The sequence below is a fragment of the Pomacea canaliculata genome, linkage group LG5 (genome assembly GCF_003073045.1).
Source record: "Pomacea canaliculata isolate SZHN2017 linkage group LG5, ASM307304v1, whole genome shotgun sequence".
Classification (NCBI taxonomy): Eukaryota; Metazoa; Mollusca; class Gastropoda; order Architaenioglossa; family Ampullariidae; genus Pomacea; species Pomacea canaliculata.
Genome location: NC_037594.1, coordinates 32,807,639 through 32,828,501, shown reverse-complemented (window position 1 = coordinate 32,828,501; position 20,863 = coordinate 32,807,639). Strand labels below are relative to the sequence as shown.

General features: G+C 37.5%; 2 protein-coding genes across 2 annotated transcripts in view; one reads left to right on the top strand and one right to left on the bottom strand.

The window, feature by feature from the left end:
• The window catches only part of LOC112563874 (deleted in lung and esophageal cancer protein 1-like), a 30,753-nt gene extending 18,374 nt beyond the window's left edge, over window positions 1–12,379 (bottom strand). Inside the window, 18 exon segments of the mRNA XM_025238290.1 lie at window positions 264–394; window positions 840–936; window positions 1,398–1,537; window positions 1,774–1,924; window positions 2,592–2,805; window positions 5,377–5,438; window positions 5,440–5,540; window positions 6,060–6,243; window positions 6,773–6,906; window positions 7,113–7,286; window positions 7,484–7,571; window positions 8,045–8,126; window positions 8,380–8,594; window positions 9,028–9,206; window positions 9,727–9,837; window positions 10,282–10,435; window positions 11,245–11,486; window positions 12,240–12,379. Coding sequence (XP_025094075.1) covers window positions 264–394; window positions 840–936; window positions 1,398–1,537; window positions 1,774–1,924; window positions 2,592–2,805; window positions 5,377–5,438; window positions 5,440–5,540; window positions 6,060–6,243; window positions 6,773–6,906; window positions 7,113–7,286; window positions 7,484–7,571; window positions 8,045–8,126; window positions 8,380–8,594; window positions 9,028–9,206; window positions 9,727–9,837; window positions 10,282–10,435; window positions 11,245–11,478 — 2,451 coding nt within the window. The 5' untranslated portion in view covers window positions 11,479–11,486; window positions 12,240–12,379.
• Window positions 12,380–12,494: 115 nt separating this feature from the next.
• Window positions 12,495–20,453, top strand: LOC112563876. Its single transcript, XM_025238295.1, has 2 exons — window positions 12,495–12,622; window positions 14,819–20,453. The coding sequence occupies exon 2, from the start codon at window positions 14,869–14,871 to the stop codon at window positions 17,218–17,220; it is 2,352 nt and encodes a 783-aa protein (XP_025094080.1). The 5' UTR covers window positions 12,495–12,622; window positions 14,819–14,868; the 3' UTR covers window positions 17,221–20,453.
• The last annotated feature ends 410 nt before the right edge of the window (window positions 20,454–20,863 follow it).

The following is a 20,863-nucleotide window of genomic DNA, read 5'->3' as shown; positions in this document are numbered from 1 at the left end:
TGTATGAAGTACATTTTAATAGCATTGTCCTGACCATGAGCATGCCTATGGTGTGCCTGTATTTAATTTGTGTATGAAAGGGTATTTCTAATGTAGAAGTGAGTATCTGGTATATGTGAATATGTGAGCAACATTGTTGGTGATTCAGGTTACTTCAGGATATCATGTATATAAATGCTCAGAATCATTATTATAACTACTGCTACTGAAACAATTCTGATTTCCTTCTCTCAAAAAAAAAAAAATTTCTTCACAATGATTACCTTGATGTCAGCTTCAATGTGCAAATGCAAAGGCTCATCAAGATTGAGCACTGAGCAGTACAATGTCTGACTGATGTGGCCAGGTGCACAGCCTGTGATGCTCACTTCCAGATCCATTGCCATGCCAGGGTCTGTAAAAGCATTCAAACAGTTCGGGTGTGTTGATCAGACAGGTGAAATATAAAGTTAATATTCTTTTATTTTTAAAAACAGATTAAGCAAGGGTTCTGTGGTCTATTAATCTAACATTGTTTTACTGTAATCTGCTGTCATTCAGCCTCATTAATTATCACGACAGACTGCAAAGTTAGTCAATACTATGAGACATTGCCTAGTAAGCCATTACCATGAAGGATTATGAAAACAGCGCAATGACAGATCATGGTGACAGTACTTACTGTGACAGATTATAGAGACTGACATTACTATGGTAATACTCCAGATAAATTAATTTTACTGCAGATATCTTCCATTTGATGGTAAAATTCCATAATATGAATACAAACATTTAAGTTTTGATAATAACAATATACTTTTCAATGAACATTACAATTCTAGAGACTGAAACACACTGACCAAGTTCACCATAGGGTGGTTCCACTTCCAAAATTATTTGTGAGTCATGCACTGCCTCCCATTGGAAGTTTATGGTAGAGAAGCTATGGTTGGCCATCTGAAGGAAACAAGTTACACATCTCTTCTTTGGAACGTCCAGTTAATCTTCAGAATCATTTTCTGAACACTGAACACTGATATCTAATCTTTATCTGCCCTCCACCTGCCCCACCACCACTACCAGCACCTTGCCAATCTGTTTACTTTCTTGCTTCTTGCTTTGCTCTCTGAATGTCACACACCAGTGCACTGTCACTTTAAACATAAACACATTTGATGCCTCGCAGGTCTCAACAAAACCTAACCCTGAGCTTTCAAATGGAGTGTGTTCTGTTCTCATATTACTTTCTTATTAGCAGAATGTGCTTCTCGCTATAAACTATATGGGGATGGCATGACTATATAAGCTGCACCAAGTTATTTAGCACAAGTCTTTGTTTCTGAACATTGCTGTGTATGTTTGGGATTTATGCATTTGGAATAAGCTCTGAACTTAAAAGAAGATTTAAGGTAACTCACAGTAAAAAGTTTTTTGACTGTTGTGCCAAAGAGATGGCTGCCAGATAAGTACAAAGCATAGGGATGTAGCACAACATTCAGAGGAACACTGCGGCCCTTCAGCTCTATTTCCAAGCCTGTGAGGTCACAAAATTTCAAATCTGCAAAGAAAGCACTCCTATCAAAAATAAACCTAAAATAAGCCACTTTTTTGTGCTCACAACTCATCCTTCTGTGATTTTTATTTCTTCATTTCTGCTTTAAAGCAACTTCTATTGATCCGCAATGCATTTATGCATTTTTTTTAACCTCTCCTCCCTTGATGTTCTGAAACTTACTTCTGTATCATTTATCAACATTCTAGACAATATCCTGTTGTTCTTAAGTACATTCCCACCTTGGGGGTCAGAAGGATTGAGTTCTGCATAAAATTCATCATTTTCATCAGGAGAAGAATGTTCATCCTCACTGATGGCAATTCTGACCCCCTGACTAGTCGCTGGCATTTGCTGAAGGAGAAGGTGCACCACACTGTGGAACTCACTGACCTGAAATATTCCAGGAGAGGCAATACATAAAAAAGTAGCCATGCAACCTATGTCCCTGAAGTGTGAGGTATCTGAGGTAATATACTTATCTCAGCGTGCCCGTCTTCTCTCCCTTGCTACCTTTCTTTTCCCAGCTTAATCAGATACACATTCACTAACTGGACAAACTGGAAGTGTATGTTGTGCCACACATCAAACCCACTAGTGTACATGTCTTGAACAAGAATCTAACCACTCATCTTATGCACTTGCTAGTCATGCACAAAGGGTTTTAAAATGGGCTTATGGGCTGATGAGACTGACAGACATATCTCTTTATAAACAAAATGGTCACCATTTAGCACATACTGCAAGCAACAAATATTTTCACTATATCTAAACTATTAGATAGAATACTGGTTGAGGCAAAATGTGTGAACTCAAGGCCATGGTCCTCCTACTGCATTACAAACTGAAATAAAATGCTCAACAGTGAGATGGGAGGCAAGGTCTTTATCTGAAAATATGTTCTGAAATTTCTTTTCTTTTTTTTTAATTGCTCTACAAGCACTTACTTGTTTAGACAATGATTCAAAAACTGGTTGATGATTGCAATCTGTAAAATATGATGATGAAACATTGAGGAAAAGCGTGAGTCTGCAATGCTACCAGACAGTTCCACACTCACAACAGGTGGGGCAAAGGTGATGAAAAATTCCATGGTATCTGCAGGCATTAGAAAACCACGTGATGGGTGGACACTAAAAACAGAGTTGAGCTCAGGTACACGGTCTTCTTCTTGCTCTGATATAATCAGACCATCAGGGGCAGCAGCGTTTTCTGGAAGACCTCTAGGCATCTGAGGCTTATAAACCATCCACTGGAATGGCAGCTCTACGTCCCTGAAATTAGAAGACAAAAGATAGACTACACATTTAGGAGAGTGTTGCACATGCCACCTCTCTCATCCTCCAGCTTTAATAAGTGTAAATCTTCATATGTCTACATATTTGAGAAAGATGACTCATAATGATTGAAAATGTATCTAAATAATAATAACAACACACATGTACACACAGCATACATGCACACACAAAAAGGCACCGACACAAAAAACAGACACGCACTCAAGCATGGAAGGTAGGAAAAGAGAAGAGAGAACATTAACAGTTACTTAAAGTATTCACAGAAAAGATGAGTCTTAAAACCGGATTTGAAAGCATCAAAGGTGGTATGTGTGGAAAGTGATGGTGGCAAAGCATTCCAGACAATGGAGCCAGAGAAAGAAAAAAGCTGTGGTCAAACTCATCTTGCCTGATATGCACATCCAGGAGGTCGACATGAACAGATCAGAAAGGTGTTAATAACTCAGACTGATATCCCAAAGTAAAATCATGGAGACAACAGTAGCAAAGTGTGGCAAACAGACAGCCAGTGCAGCTTAAGGAGGAGTGATGTCACATGACTGGATTTGCACCTATATAAGACATTGCAGGCAGCATGGTTCTGGGCTATTTAAACCATATTGTGCAAGCTGTTGGGAAGCTCATAGGAAGTTGGAACAGCCAGGATAGCACAATTACAGATATGTGTTTTTTTTTGGTGGAAGAAACTGTTAATAAAAGTGACTTCTGCAAAGATCTAGAAAAATTGGTGAACAGACCACTTTAAAATGGTTCTCTAGTGAGAGTGATACGCTAATGGTTGCAACAAGATTTATCAATCATCTGATAGAGTGGGATACTCACAATTAGAGACAGTTAGATGAAGTTCACTTCTGAAATTCTTAAACTCAGCTGTAATTTGTTCATTTTCATTCACTCTTTCACTGAGTTCACAGTAATCTCTGTGGTGGTAGCAAGCTGCTGTACCTCAGAAACAGGACCACAAACAGGTAGTTATGTATTGTCAGCAGACATGGCACTCACTGGGTTCCCAACGGACAAATAGCAGGGCTCAGCTGCTGGACATAAAAAAAGAAGATTGGCCCATAAACAGAATCTTGTGGCAACCCATACTTCCTGCCAGAAGGTGATGTGAAATCTTCGATTATCACAGACCATGTGCTGTCTTTCAGGTAAGACTGAAACCATATCACAACAGTTCCAACGAGGCCAAACATTCCATGAAAATGATGTAGAAGGATGCCGTGGCAGCTGACAGACCAAGCATTGACAGTTCTGAAATGTGATCACAATCACAGGCTGACAGGAAAACCCTGAATACACATTGATGGTATATCTCAGTGAAATGGTGCTCATGGTAAGCAGAATGAAATGCCTCTAGTAGCTTATGGGCTCCCAAGTGGTGATGTAGTGGACAAAGCACAGCTTTTTCCAGTATTTTGGATATGAGATGGAAGTTCTGAGGCAATAGTTTTTGAGGCTGTTAGGGTAAAGATTGGACTTCTTTAGCAGCAGGAGGAAAATAGCATGTTTGAAAGAAGAGTATACTGTGCCAGCTGACAAAAGAATTGTTGATGATGGATGTAATAACTGGAATCAGCAGATCCAGACACTAATCTGGATAAGAGATGAGTGTGATCCAGTTCAAGGAAGCAAGACTTTTGAGACAATAATGATATCTCTAATTGTGGATGGGGAAGAGAGACTGAAGCTCATCGAAGGGTGTCCCAAGGATGAAAGGGTAGCTAGGACTGTGATGATTTATCCACGTCTGCTCTGATATTATTTGTTTTTACGATAAAATATTTACAAAAGATATTTGCTAGCTGGTCAAGTGGAGTGGTGTTAGACAAAATATGCTTGCTTTTACCAGTCATCCAACCAACCATCTGAAACTGATCTTTAATTTCTTCAAGAAAAATATGTTACACCTTCTGACTGCTGCACTTGCACAGTGAATCTTTGCAACTAAAACCAGACATTTTGTTACCTTCCTGCAATTCTCTATGGATCAATAAGCCTGTTTCTTCATTGACATTAAGCGTATCTTCTTTACATCTATCAGTTCAGCAGCAAGCCATAGAGCGACATTTCAAGAAAAAAGTGGAGCATGACTTTCAAGTATGACACTTAGCTACAAATTGTAGGAAGATACAAAAATGTCAAGATTGTCACTTTGAAACTTGACAGCTATCAGTCCTGAATGCAAGAGGATCGATACAAGTGTCTCTTGATGTGATGACATGTTTTGGGGGTTCTGGTTTTTCACAGATGATGCCAAACAATACTGAGAAATGATCTGACCATAAATGCTCTTAGGATTTATTTCATATGATCTATTTTGACTTTAAATGCATACCAAACTGTTCTCCAGAGAGATTTTCACTGAACATGACCACACATGTGCATGTAAACTAAAATGCAATAAATCTTGTTCCCTTACATAGTTTTCAAAATCAGGTGACCTTGTATGTACAAAATCCCCAATCTTGAAGTACTAACACCATTTTAACTTGAAACATTGGCAGACACTGATTCTTTGTAATAACTGCATGAATCAACACTCACGTGCAGTTCTTGACAGAGATGGCTCGCTCTGTGTAGGTGAACGGGTTTAGATCATCAAACTTTGATGAGATGTTGTGCTGTACAATCACGCATTTCTCCTGGAAGTGCTTCTTCCTCTCCTCGCTCTACCTGTGTCAAGGTCACCTTCACAATCTGTCCTTCACCTGCCCATGTCATCAAATGAGGAAGCCATTCATTATTTACAGAATTAAAACTGAAAAACCTTTTGTCTTAATGTCACATAAAATCATGTTATATTACTTGAAACAAATGCAGCACAATCATTTAATAGATTATGGAATTTTTTGTGTAACGTCTTCAGCATTAATCTTCAGCTTTATTCTGACCAGAATTTTATGTAAAAATTAACTCCAAAGACCACTTACTTAAATAATTCTGAGACCAAATAATGCTTGGGGTTAATGTCAAGGAGATTAAGAATCATCTTTCATTTTCTTGATACCCTTCCCACCCCCACCCCATTTCTTTCTCTCTCGCACACATATATATTACACAACACACACAAACACAACACAGCATACAACACACAAACACATAAATGTCCACATGCATGCGCGTGCACACACACACACACATCCAATACACACACACACACACACACCCACGGAATGTCCTAGTCATATGTGCTTACTGCACAACAGTGGTTTTCTGTGTTGACACACCTTTTAATGTAAAGTGCTTTGCATGGCAGTTGTCACAAAGAATTGTGAACTCTTGCGTGTAGATCCGTACAGCTGTTGGTCTGAACATAATCTCTATCACTGTAGTTTGTCCACTGGCTAGCTCAATTGTTGAAGGTCTTATCTCAAATGGGGTAAGAATCACAGATCCATTTACCATCACACTCTGAAATTGAGACAGAAACTTGTGGTGGTGGAAATTAACTTCATAAATGGCACAAGTGTAACTGGACATCAATTATGCCTGTGTAAAAATATAATAATGCCTGTACGCAAAGAATAAACTTGTGCCCAATACACATAGGCATCCATGCGCACACACACACACACTAACTCTCTCTCTCTTTTACAATGCATATCTGTATATTAATAAATCACTACATGTAACATTTACTTCCAAGACGTTTCCTGTAGTACTTAGTTTAGCAAGCAACCTTGGACATCAGCTGCAAAGTAACCTAATGTATTTTTCGCTACTATAGCGATGATGAAGATTAAATAGCTTCAGATCAGTCAGATGATTTAGAATATATGATTATTGAATAGAGAGAATCTAAGGTTTTGTGAGCCAGACCTAGCACAAGATAACCAGTTTCTGACACTGCTTATTTCCTCACTGTGGACAAATGGTGAGCATGTTTAGTCAGGTCAGTGAAATCAAATTGTATTCCAACTGTATTTCTGTGTAACATTACCTTGAAATTAGTTGCAGGCCATGAGGTCCGTGGCATGATACAGAAGCGACCAGGCCCTCCTTTATTACACAAGGCAAACTGCGTCACCTGGAAGCCAGCCACAAGGCAGTATCCCACATCCAAATTAGAGGGCACTGGTAACATAATATGCCATAATATGACATGATTAAGACAATTTGTTTCACCAGATTTGTATACAAGTCAGAAATGTTTGGGAATTTCTGAAAAGATATTCTTCTTACTTTATTAACATTATATGTCACAAAAAATCCCTTATTATTATTTCTAATTATATTATGTTGGGAAGCACACACAATCGCAAACTATTATTTCTACTAACAGGTGAGGACTGGAGGTTCTCTGCGTCCCTGTAAATGGATGACCAGTGACTGGCTGGCTTGTGTCTGGATGATGATTTTGTCATCATAATCTTTCAGTGAGTCTGGTGCAAAGCGAACTGGATACAGACAACTCATGCCTGGAGCCACAAGTCCATCATTTCCTGGAAACTGGCCTGCATCAACAGTTCATAAATTTGGGCATATCATGGTGTTATGTTCAAGGTGGTGGTAGCAGGAATGATAATGGCACAATAAATTATATAAACATAAAGAAAGCAGCAACATGCAAGGAAACATTTAGGTAAATGCTAACAAGAGCACGTGCATGCACACACACACACACAAAGACATAATAGTCTGAGATATTTACCTAGCCCTACAGAAAAGAATGATGTGGTAGGAGGAAGCACTCTGCATGATCGCATGACTGTTGAAACATTCTTCAGCTCAAGGGTAGTCTGCAAAGAGCAAGATGGTTTTAATTAGCCAGACAGACTTACTTAATAATACACAGACAAACTTAATAAATAAAATTATACTTAAGCAAATAGAAAAACATTATGGCAATACATCACGATACACTTAAACATTCACCTGCACTTGTTAAGTTTGCAAGATGTGTAAAATGCACTGATTCATTGAAAACACTTCAGGGCACTTGGGAGTTTGAGTTTTAAACAGCTGCTTGAAACCAGTTAAAGAAGGAGCCTTTCAGAGCTGAATTGGGACAGTGTTACAAACAAATGGACCAGCATATTAGCACACATTAACATGTGCTCAAAGCACCAGACAGACAGCAGTATTCTGAACACATTGAAGGATGTGGAGTGTAGTATCACAGAGGTTAGCAAAAAGGAAGTTGTCCTAAAAACATAAGAAAAACGAGACAATCAGCTTGATGGTGACATCAGTACTCAGACTGTGACATTACCTCATAAACATGTCCTACTTTGTAGTCATTAAAAACCACTACTTTAGGGGAGGCAATAAACACTGGTGCCTCTTCTTCCTCTCTGAAATAAAATCACAGCTTTCTATCAATTGACACTGTAAATTTTAAGAATGATTAAGTGCAAACTTTGTTATTTATCTCATGAAGCAATTTGTTCTGGTTAAAAAAAAAAAAAGCATGTACACTTCACTTGTATATTTGCTTTACAAGTAACTATTCAAGCATTTAAATATGTATGTGGTGGTGAGTGGTTGAGTTTGTTTGGAAGTTTCATGTGTGAATAGTATATTACAAGCATTGTAAAAATCACTTACTGTTTCTCCGGTTTGCGCTGGATGTTGATTTCCTTTGGCTGCCGCTTTGGTAGTTTGATGAGAGACTTATTTCCAGATGCTAGAGGAGGAATGTAATGAGCGTTGCGTAAGAAGTTGGCTTTAGCTTGTAAATTTTCTAGACTCTGTCGTTCTGCTTCCCGCTCTTCAGTACGCATGTGAGTCTTCCAGGCAGATTTTTCCGGAAACTTGTCCTCCTGATATACAATGTAGTTTTAAGGGCAACTTATAATTCTGACACATTGAAGCCCACAGCAATTGTAATAGTTTCAAGCGCATGTTAGTTATTTTACAATGTTGACTTTTACAATGTTGCAGGACGTGGGATTTTGACCTCTTCCCAAAACACAGCTGAGAGTGTTAGCTTGTAGAAGTTCATATTTTGCAAACAGAACAAAATTATTGAGACTTGGGAATTACTTCTGTAAAAATTCCCCAAACCAAAGCCACCACAAAATTTATTTTTTCTTTGAGTGAATGTAATGCAGAACAAAAATAATGATTCATCTCTTCATAAATGTGTATCCTCTTCCTCATCATCTTTTCATGTGTGATAGTGCCAGAACCTACAGATAATACAGGCACTGAAGAAGCCTAATATTAGGACATCAAGACATCAAAAGCAAATACCATAGGTACAGGCTTGTCTACTTCAAATTCTTTTTCACGGGAGTCTTCTGAGACAGATATGGAATATTCTAGGCTTTCTTTGGAGCCAGGTGACTCAAAGGGTTGTGACTCTGTTTCATCCTGCTGACTATGCTGATGTGACGATAAAGTTTCCCTTGCATAGGAAGGTATAGGAGGACCTGAAAACAAGACTGGCAATGCTAAAACGCAATATCTCAACAAAAGGTTTTGGGAATACTTTCATATATGCAGTCCATTAAATAATAACTACTAGGTTTAGCATTTCATGTGCCCATTTGAAGGTGTGCATGTAACTGCATGAGTGATTGTATGCATACATCATGAATTGCTATTATAGTGGGAATGGTACATGCTTTCCTGTCTGGACTTAAAACCTATCTCTTTAGGAAATACCAACTGTAATCTGTCTAATCTTACTGTTCCTTGTTTCACCTAGATCCTATCTCTGCATTCATTAATGTTACTGTCAATGTGCTGTATTATAAAGTATTAATTGCTAACTTTGTTTAAAATACTAAAAGCAATAGTCCAAAGGGAGGGGTGTTAGGCAAGAAGCATAAGAGGAAAAATAACTAAATTACTAATTATGCAAATCATTGAAATGAATCATATCAAGATAAAATGGACACTAAGTGTTCATGCTTGTACACTACAGGCCTGATTCTGAGCATTACCAACCTGAAGGAAGAGGTACATGCACTGGCTCTTCAGTAGCATAATCTTCAGGAGTCAGCAGATGATGTTCCCGAAGCAGATGATTATCAATACAAGACTTGAAGTGTGCTCGTTCTGCACCATTATACATAAAGCTGATTAAGGCATTATAGATATAGCATGATTGTTATGCATAAGGCTGCCTAAGACACTGCATCAAGATTGTTCATCTTATCATGTTATACGCATATTTCAATTCATATTCTTGTGATTTTGATACTAACTATAATAATTTATAATGAAATAGCATATTAAAATTATTAATGCTGCTTAACCAAAAATTAATAACTGAAAATTGAATGCAAGGGAAGTTTCCTCTTTAACTAATCCACAAAAATTCCTTTACAAAATTCACCAGCTGCACAAATGACTGTAATAAACACCATAAACATTCCATGTTAACACATATCAAAATGAAACCTGCATCAGTTCACTTATCTTGAACACCAGTTATATGCTACATACTGTCAAAAGCTGTATTCAATTGTAAAGCTAAGCCCTGTTTGCCAATACACTTACGTGGAGGCAGACCCAAATCACTGTAGTGGCCACATTTCTTGTTGGCTTGGTAAATGTCACGTTCATCAGCAGACATAGCACGTGCCTGTGCCTGCATGATATGTCGCTCAAGCATGGCAACTGTTTCCATTCGAGTCTGCCATTCAGTGTACACCTTTACAATCAATCATTAAGCAATGAATAACAGAACGCAAATTAAGCTTTAGGTGATTTATTATTATTAAACCTTTTTAATTCTCCCTGCGTGTGTTATTTGAAGTCTTATGTTATCAGTTTTTAAAGTTTCATAGCATTTGATGCAGGACAAAATATATAAAACTATAAAATTAAACTCATCTTAATTTTATAATTATGCTTATCATCTGCTCTCTTTCTGTAATATGCTGAAACAATAAGCATAATTCATCAAATGCTAGAGTTATGTCTCTCAGATGCAGGACTTCTGCTGAAGTCAGTTGTTTAGTCCAGATAATAAACTCCAAATAGTCTGCTTTGGTTGGCTATAAAGTAGTGTGCTAAACTGGTTACAGCTTGACAATACCCATACTGCAGATCTATTAAGGCAAAGGAATTGAAATAAATTAATAAAAAATTATTTTATAATTTTAAATATACTTTCAAAAAGGCCTCATTTTATCAACAAACTGTAAGACATGCTTTCATCCATTTGAATATGACGCTTCTTTGATTGAATTTTGCCTCGATTTTATTATTGCATCCTGCATTGAAATGTTCTTTATTCCCCTTCCACTCTTGTATTATTTTTCATTGTATACTCAAAGGCTGAAGCAGAAAAATGAGGTCATAGTTCAACCATCAATTAAGCATGTAGTGTATTAGGATTTTTTTAAATATAACAAATAATACTCTAAGTGAAAGGATAGAGATGATGCACAATACTGTCCATTGATAGAAGAATTTGAAATATAACTTTGATGGCATTTTCTGTAAAGATTTACTTACACCCTGCAGACGTTCAACATAGCGCTCATGGTAAGGATCGTCCCCTCCTTTTGAAGTTCTCAGATTCTCTACTGTCTCTTGTCTTACTGCCTCACGCATATACAGGTCACGAAAACAACGTGCAAGAATATGCCGCACATCTTGTGAGCTTCCTGATGAAGGACGCTGCAAGAACATTGCAGGCTCCTCTCCATTTGGTGTTTGCAGAATTTTGGACATGGATGTGTTTGACATCTTTGCAACTGTTGAGCAAAAAATTTTGTAATGAAAATACAATGAAGACATCATCATCATCAACAACGATTTTTTTAAATTAAATGATTGTCATACTAAGAAAAGGTAATTTTCATCTCTCTCTTTTGAGATCACCAAAATGTCAAAATAAATAATCCCTTCTGCTAAATTAACTCTTTGAGGACCAAGGTACATATTAGTCCCATATTTTTAAATGGACCCTAAATGCGATTGAAACAACACGATAGAGCAGTAAAATTTGTATGAAACCATTTAGCATATCACTGACTTTATATAAATAAGGCTGCGTGTTTTAATATGTATGCATTAGTTTTATTGTCAGATTGAGAGGAATTTTCTATTTGAAGACCACTTGTAAAAGTGAAATTTGATTTTTCTTTTTGCAAAACAGCATGCCAAGTGCATAAACTGCCACTGGTTTTGCTTGGGGATGTCACTAATGTAATGAATTAATTGTTTTGTTTTGGGATTGTTGTGCTGGCTTTTGAAACTTATTTGATTTTTTGCAAGGGGACATATGGGCCATAAGAAAACCAACTTTACAACCAACCAATGCCTTTGAGATATTTCAAAAATCCTGTGATTTTTCTGGCTTGACAGCTTTTGTTGATGAGCAAAGTACTGCAAGTAATCTGCACGTCATTTGGTAAAATATATGTCAGAATAACTAAAATTATATGCGTACAATCCTTACGGTCCTCAAAGGGTTAATCTGAAATTCTCACTGGACTGATACTTACCCTGTATTTATATTCATCACTAGTCACAAATCTATAAGCCGAAAATGTGTTGTGGTACAATGAAGTCTCATTTCTCAATCGTCTCTCGTCAGGATGCCGCCATTTTGTTGCTATAGCGGTAACTAAGCATTTGGAGGTACAAGCGACAAAGTCAAAACATTTATTGTCTTCGTCATTTGCTAGTTAACTCGGCGTTTCTAAAATCTTTAAGTTTGTTATGTGTAACATGTTGTATAAACCTTGATATATCTAACATTATTTATGGGCTTTTATTTGTTCGTAGTTTACGTCACTCAAACCGTGAACTGAACAGTGTGTATTAATGGCGCATGGGAGGTAACCTTTCACATCACTAGTCATTCGGTTTGGAGGTGAACGCTGCTGTAAGTGCTTCATAAAACTGCAGTTGCTGACTATGAAAATAATAGTCTTCAGTAATTTTGCCACACTTTGATTTACTCGTGGCAATCATAGTTTATTTTGTGGTTGTATATTAAGGCAATGAATCATCGTGTGAAACCTCCATAATTTTTGTTTCGGCCAACAGATCGTTAATTTTATAGTGTTTCAACGTTTTTTTTTTTTTTTTTTTCTCAATTAAAAGATAGTCTAGGATTATTTAAAACATTGTGCAATCCGTCAGTTTCAGCTTATTTAACTGTGAGCCATTAGTCACATTTTTTCTCTTAAGTTAATCATCATGATTGAAGTCGAAAGAATTTATGTTATTTAATGGTACAATTATTTTTTGGAAGTATTCACAATTTACTTCAGACCACAGCGCACGTTTTGCTACCGATAACGTTATAATTGATTTAATCCACATATGTATACCCAATAGATGATTTTTTTTCTGCCTGCCACTTTTCCAGCTCATTTTCTCATTCTCCCTTACTATTCGTTTTTCCAATAAATTTCCTTTAGTCTTGTCATTTCCTATACTGACATTTGTTGGCACATTTTGACACAGGCACACATGTTCTCCCACACTGTATAAACTGCAGTAAAGGCAGCCATGTGCAGCACTACTTGTGCATATAATTAGAATTCACTGGTTTTGTAAAATGAAGACCCTTTATAATTCAAAATTGTTACATATGCGCACAAACACACATTTTACCATTGTTGCCTAATCCATTTACCATGAGGTGTTCATAGTCAATCGTTTAATTTTCTTTATATTTTTGTTCTGTTTTCCTTAGAATTATATCAAAAATAATTTTGTCCTCAAAATGATTGAAAGATGTGTTGTAGACATGTTGTGGCCCTTATTTTTCCTTCCTTTAGTCTGGGATCTACAACTTCACCCATGACAATTTATTGTCAGCCATTGATCTTTCAGTTTTAATACAGTAGATAGCACACATGTAAGAATCTAACCATCTGCACATGACACAAATGGGTTGCACCATCCAATTCGTCACATGATGTTAAGGGGATCACATGCACTATTTATTTAGGATTAGGTTTACTGTTTAGAGTGAGGGTGATATTTGTTGGTAGGGTAGAGGCTGGGTAAGATGCCAGTCTCTACCACATTGAGTCTTCTTGGAGAGATCATATCAGATTATCAACTGGGCGAAGCAGACTGTCTTCTTTTTTGAATGCTCAGTCAGTAACTCCAGAGGTTATGCACTGCAGACACCACAGGGATCCAAAGATCTTTTCTTTTGTCAGTGCAGACTGAGATGTCATATCTTGTGCCATGTGTGGTGGCAATAATGTGGATATAAAGTGGGGGATGGTGGCAAGCAACAAGGGAAAGTAGCCTAGCTGAGACTGTCATGAACCCCTCTACCCCTACCCATGGATAAAATGCTTTTAGGTTTAGAAGAAAATTATATGTTTATAAATGATTGTAATGAAAGATGGTAGGAAAGATTCAGTGGAGGAGAAAAACCTTCAGGTAATTAATATTTGCTACAAAACGTGTTTGGGGGGGGGGAAGAAGGAGGGGACAAGAAGAAGGTATTGAAATAGTAAAGCACTCCTACAACTAAAGCCAGAGAATAAAACAGTAGTAAAAGCCATATTTGTCTTGGAAGGTCGGAGTGACAAAAGTGCCTCTGTTAACATTGACCACAAACAGATCTGCAAAGTAAATTCCAGTTATTTGCCATGCATGGTGAAAGATGAGCAGTGAGTGTTTTCTATCAAGACATTGACATACAAAACATTTACAAATTTATACTACAGCAGTTCACTATATATAGGATCACTTTTTTTCTGGACTGAAAACACTTTTTTAATATTGGGATAAAAGTGCTGATAGTATCATCTGTATCTTTACTTACTGTCATGTGTGCTTCATGCCTTCAACTTTCAAATTCATTTAAGCTTATATTTATTTGGCAACTCATGATATCTGTAGATAAAACTTTGGTTTTGAAATGGTCTTAAGAGCTGAATTAATAAATATTGTTTTTTCTAAAATAAAATCTCTTGTACGCAACAGCAGAAACTTGGCCACAATTTTAGCACTAGGCATCTGTGCTTTATGAGATAATGCTTTTTAACTAGTCCCATATGATGTGCAAGTTCTAGTTACACAATATTTAAGTATGCTGATTTTCTGACAGGTGTGATTTGCTGAAGTGCTATAAGAAACAAACAAAAGACAACTGGTATCATGGCAGAACAAATAGAAGAGACCAGCATACAGATGGAGAATGACTACATGTGGTGCAGTCAGTCATCCGATTGTGATGAAGGAGCTAGCTGTTCTAACCGAGTTGTTCCAGATCTACCTAGCAGCATTCTTTTGGATATTTTCTCTTATCTCCCCATGATGGATCTGATCATGGGAGTGCGTTACACATGCAGGCATTGGAGTGATTTAAGTTACCATAGCAGCCTGTGGCGGCGTATCAATCTTGCTGATTCAGGTTTTAAGGACTACATGTTTGAGGCCTTGTTACAAGAAGTTGGCGAGGCTGTAGAGGAACTGAAGATTGGTGATAGCAATAGCATATCTTCAGCTGGTATTGTCCATAGCAACATATTCTGCCCCAATCTAAAAAAGATAGATCTGTCTGTTTCAAATTTTGCAAATGCACGGACAGTAGTTTCTTTGGCTCAGAAATATCCTACACTGCAAGGGCTAGATATTACACTTTGTTCTAGCATTATGCTTCGTAACTGCCTAGGTGCCATATCATCCCTTAGTGACCTACGTTTCCTTGCTATTGAAGACTTCCATGAAGCAGTGCATGATGGTTCTGCATGGTGTAGTCAGCTTTGTAAGGCTATTCACCATTGGCAAGCTCTGCAGCATTTTGTGTTTGACTGCATGATAAATGACGAAGTGATCAAGACTATTCTGACATATTGTACAAAACTTCAGGTCTTGGAGCTCAAGTCCTGGATAGATGAAAATGACTTGTTGCCAAGTGCTTTTTCGTGCAGATCCCCCAATCTTACTCTTCACACACTAAAGCTGAAAGGCTCAGGAGTAATGGATGCTCATTTAAAAGTAATAGCTGACAATTTCCCAAACTTGCAGCATCTGGGAATTTTCTCTGAAGCAGTTACACATGTAGGTATAAATGTTTTGCTTTCAAAGTGTAAACATCTTCAAGCTCTAGGTATGGAAAGTTCAGAGAGATCACTGGAGCATGGGCCAGCTGTGACACTGTCAAATGAATCCCCCAAATCACCATGTTTGGGCAGCACAGCACTTAAGCAGTTGTGGGTCAGCTGGCCATCAGAGCTGAATGACTCTGACATTCTAAGTCTTGCCCAAAGGTCACCACATCTGACAGTTCTGGAACTGAACTGCTGTCCAGTGACTGCAAGAGGGGTAAAATCACTGGCAGACAACTGTCCTCATCTCAGGTTCCTCAACATCAATGACTCTTCCACACTGACACAGCAATGTCTTGGCTACCTGTTGAGCAGATGTCGCAAGTTGATCACATTGATACTTGATAATGTTGAAGCGGATGTGAATGAAATGTGTGCGACAAGTGAATTAGATCTTGGAGATGTTCTGGCTTGTGACCGTACTACATTTAAAACCTTCATGCAGGGTCCACTTTCTTGTCTAAGTAATATAACTTTACTGCCACCTCACCATGCTGACCTCTCAGGAAACGTGGCCAGTGTTGTAGACTCATGGCAGGAAGACAAAATAAATTTAACAGAACACACCTTGCTTACAGCACCCAGCTACTGTGTGGTCAATTGTGGAGAGACTGTGTCCTTATCGGTGACTTGGCTTGACAAAGTATGTCATGCACTGAACTGCTCAAGTGAAGAACAAGACACATACTTGTCATCAAACTTCTTCCGTCTAACTGAGCTGCTGTGTGAATCTTGTGCACAGTTCCAACTAGAGAAAAAACTGGATGGGGCAAACAACAGCCACACAGAAGTGTTAGATTCACTGATAGGGCGGCAGTGTTGCCCTCTGCCATGTTACTGCTCAAGGAGAATGCCTGTCATGGATGTCAGAGCTTTTCACTGTCACTTAACCTCACTTCATCTTGGGCCCTGCAGCTTCTTGCAAGACAGTGACCTACAGCAGATTGCATTTGCATGCCCAGACTTGCAAAACTTCAGCATTAGACACTGCAGCTCAATAACTGATGCAGGTTTTATAACTCTCTTCAAATGTTGCCCTCAGCTTTGCAACCTTACCTTGGAATCCTCATTAGGCTTTAGGGGTGTAACAGACAAGACCATCTTGGGTGCAGGCCAGCATGGGAAGTCTCTACGCATTCTGAGCATGCCTGACTCCCAGTTTACCATGGGGGCAATAATCACCACGTTGTGTGCAATCCCTGACCTGAGAGTGGCTAATGTTGGGGTCATTCCATGCTGTGCAGCTGGAGAGCTAGACCAGAAGGAACTTTCTGAGAAAGTTAAGCAAATTTTTCATCGCCGAATTCAGTACAAGACATCAGTCCATCCAAATTTTAAGATTAAATTTTCTCAGAGTGGCAACTTGGGCAATAAATTTACTTTTTCAGTGTATTTCTAGTTGTGTAAACATTTTATACTTTTTGGGTTGCAATTCGACTGCATTCAGAATGAAATACCATTTTGAATAATAAGTAAAAATGATAATAAGTCTTATGACCTTTTGGTAAGGGAGATGTTAGAGACAGAACTTAATCATGGGCCCAGTTTTTGTAAGGGAGGTGCTCTTTTCCTCTGCCTCACTGCTATTCCTATTCCTTCCTCAAATTGTTTAAGAGGTTAACCCATTGAACAGATAAAAAGTATGTTGTATCAAGTGGGTATCAATCTTGTTAATGACTATTCACTTCCCTATTTTAAAGTTAGTGATATGTTTTCTGAACAATTCTGCACTGTAGGCATCATTCAACTCAATAGCTCTACATTAAAATACTCATTCCAGATGTTTGCAGCTATGTAGTGCTGAATGTGTTGTGGTTGTCATAAAAGTGCTCAAATTCCAGATACGACTAAAGAAGATAATTTTTTTGTTTACATCATAGTTCCATGTATTTAACAACAACATTGAATGTCAAGCACTTCTGTGCCAAATGTGTGGCCTACCTACCATAAGGCCTTAACATTTTCATGTTTGAGCAGCACCACAGAGCCCATTCTTGGATTTCATGGTGCCTTGTGTCTGTAGAATTGGTGCTGCAAGAATGCTGCTAACATGGTAGCGAGAATCAGATTCTAAACCAGTGGTTCTTAACCGGGGTTCGATCGAACCCTAGGGGTTCGGTGAGTCGCTCTCATGGGTTTGGCAGAGCCTCCGCCACAGAGGTCAAGACATACCCTCAATTCGTGATGACACTAAAGAAGGATTCGGTGAATGTGCATATGAAACTTGTGGGTTCGGTACCTCAAACAAGGTTAAGAACCACTGTTCTAAACCAAATCATTTACCTGATGTAGGCAAGTTAAAACTATCTGATAGACGTCAACAGGTGCAACTTTGTGTCTTCTCAGTAAATATTTGGGCACATGTTGATGAAAGGTTTGGATTAGAAGTGGTATATTGGACTCTAGTAATTAAGTAAGAATACATTGTTTCCCTAGGGCAAAATGGGAAACGAGGAAAAAGGTCTTGTTTTTTGTAGTTACAGTGTGCTGTCCTAATCTTGTGGACACTACTTTATGTTTCTTTATCCCGAGGTATCTTTGCTTCAGGGATAAAACAACATCTGCAAGGTCTGCACACAGCTTTAAACTTTGGAAGCATTGTTTTTCCTTGGATTTCCCATGTTGCCCCAGCCCAGAGACTTCACCTCGCTTCATAGCTACAGTCCCTGATGGTTTTTGAAAACAACTCCACGTTCTAGCTGATGGTGAACAGATATATTAAAAAACAAAGACTGGCACTTACTGGCAGATAGTAAGCAGATGAATCAGCAGCAAGCATGTTGGTGTAGCTCCCAATTGTACAGTCATATCACCTACACTTAGTGAGGAAGAGGCAACATTAAAACTCATCAAATGAGGGAACAGGATATCTGAAGAAAATATTTGGAACTTTTTTTTCTGAATATGCCAACTCTATGGCTGTGTATGCCTTGTATTGAACGATGAAAGATCAAATAAAATGGTGACCAAAGAGATACTAGGTAAAAAAATAACAAAATAACTCAAAAATGGTGATCCAACCAAATTATATGAATCATACACATGCCAAACATATGTCTTTTCAAACTTGTGAATTTTATTAATGTAATTATGATAATGTTTATGCATTTGTTATGACAAATTCAAGAACAATACATACAAAAGTAGTTTTTGTTTTGAAGGCACATTAGAAATATCTATGGTTTTGATCAGAAAAGGAGATTTTATGGGTGTTTAAAAATTGTATTTACGGCACGTTGAAATCATAGCGAGGTGGATTAGACAGATACACACTACATGCCAAGTTGTCACAAATCAGTCATGCTTCAGTTAGTAAAAACCAATTTTTAGAAACACTGGTTTCGTGAAGACACTGTATGTGGCCTCATTTTGTAATTTGTTATTGTACAAATCCTGTGAATGTCATTGGCTCTCAGTATAGGTTTATGCAAAGAGGAAACAGGTTCATTTTATGAAACTGTCAAGTTTTTGCAGGGTTATTTCTTTGACAAAGCATACTATCTGAATTGCTAACTACAAATAAGTATCTGGTAAATCCATTGAGGCATGAAAAAATGTTGTTCAGTGGAAATCTGGCACGAGAAATATCAATGGCTCATCTCCTAAGCCTTAGATTGACTTTGCTCAGTTTATTCTTGATTCTTGAGCGAAAAGTTTAAGTGGTAGACATTGTGTTTAATAAATCTGTGATTATCTTGGCTTTTTCATCTGGCTGCATCCAGGATCATGTGAGGAGAAAGGCAGTTATCCTCAGGGTTTTTGTGGAAGTTTGTTATGTGATTAATATATCTTCCAATGAGGCATTCAGTCCTTGTGCTATCTTCTTTATGATGCTTAAAGAGCAGCTTGTGCTCTATTTTCTACTGAATTGCAAGGCTTTTAGTGTGGTTGTAGAATTACAAAAGTTGTATAAGAATCTAGCCCATGATTATTAAGATATGTTCCTTTCCACAGTGGTCTGGTGTGTATGATTAATTTGCAAGTCATTTCATTCTTAAGTGATTTAACTACCAGCATGTTAGACAATAACGAAAGACAACAGGCTTGGTGCAATGATGTGATCATTATGATATTTGTAGGATGTTTTGTTTGAAGAGTAAATATTTGTGCAACTTGTCCTTACCAGGAGGTTACAAAATCAGGTTTTATATAGTACTAGCTCTGTAGTAGCTGAAATTTGTTGTAATAGCAGTGTGTGAAGTGTATTATTTATTAACAAGGTTGTTATTCACATTATTGTGGGCTTGTAGTGGGGAATCTTTTGAGAAAAGTGTGCAATAAGGCTGATCGAGTTTTCAAGATATATGCTGCATCTATTATGTTGTACATTTTTTTGGTAATGATAAATATGGTTCATGTGACTCAGGAAAAGATCTTTCCATATCAAGCAGACCTGTCTTCTGGAGAAGATGAGGGATTTCCATGTACATTAGAATATGATTTGACATCTTTACTCAAATGTCTCACACTCTACAATCCTTGTTTTTTGTATTATGAGGAACAGTGATGATAAATTCTGTGCATTTCATTTATCTTATGGGTTATGTTGAACTTTATTTAAGATTTGTTTTAAAAATATGCTTAGTTATTGTAATACAATTCTGCCAAGTCATTATTTCATCTCATAGTTTTTATTGAGCGCATCTCTTAGGACTGAAAAGAAACGAGAAAGTGTTTAAAGCCAACTACAATAAAGCCTACAACAAAGGGGAGAGGTATATATATAAAAAACATGCTGGGTTAGTCGTGAGTTGAAATGCAAAATATTTACATTCTCCAATTCCCTCTAGGGAAATAGAATGAAAATATTTTGTCTCCTCGGTAGGAAAAGGATGAACAAAACAAGTAATAGTTTATCTTGTGTTAGCCTCTCTTACTGGCATCGTAGCAGAGATTGGTGAGCAATCGCTTATAAAATTTTTAAATGCTATCTTTAAATAGGACTGTATTAGCAAATAAGTAAATTTAAATGAATATAGAAAAGTATTATTTACTTAGGTAATGCAATTTATGCATATAGGGGCACACCTTTAATAATAAAA

Excerpts from the sequence above, each read along its gene's own strand:
- LOC112563876 (XM_025238295.1), top strand. The coding sequence starts at position 14,869 with ATGGCAGAACAAATAGAAGAGACCAGCATACAGATGGAGAATGACTAC.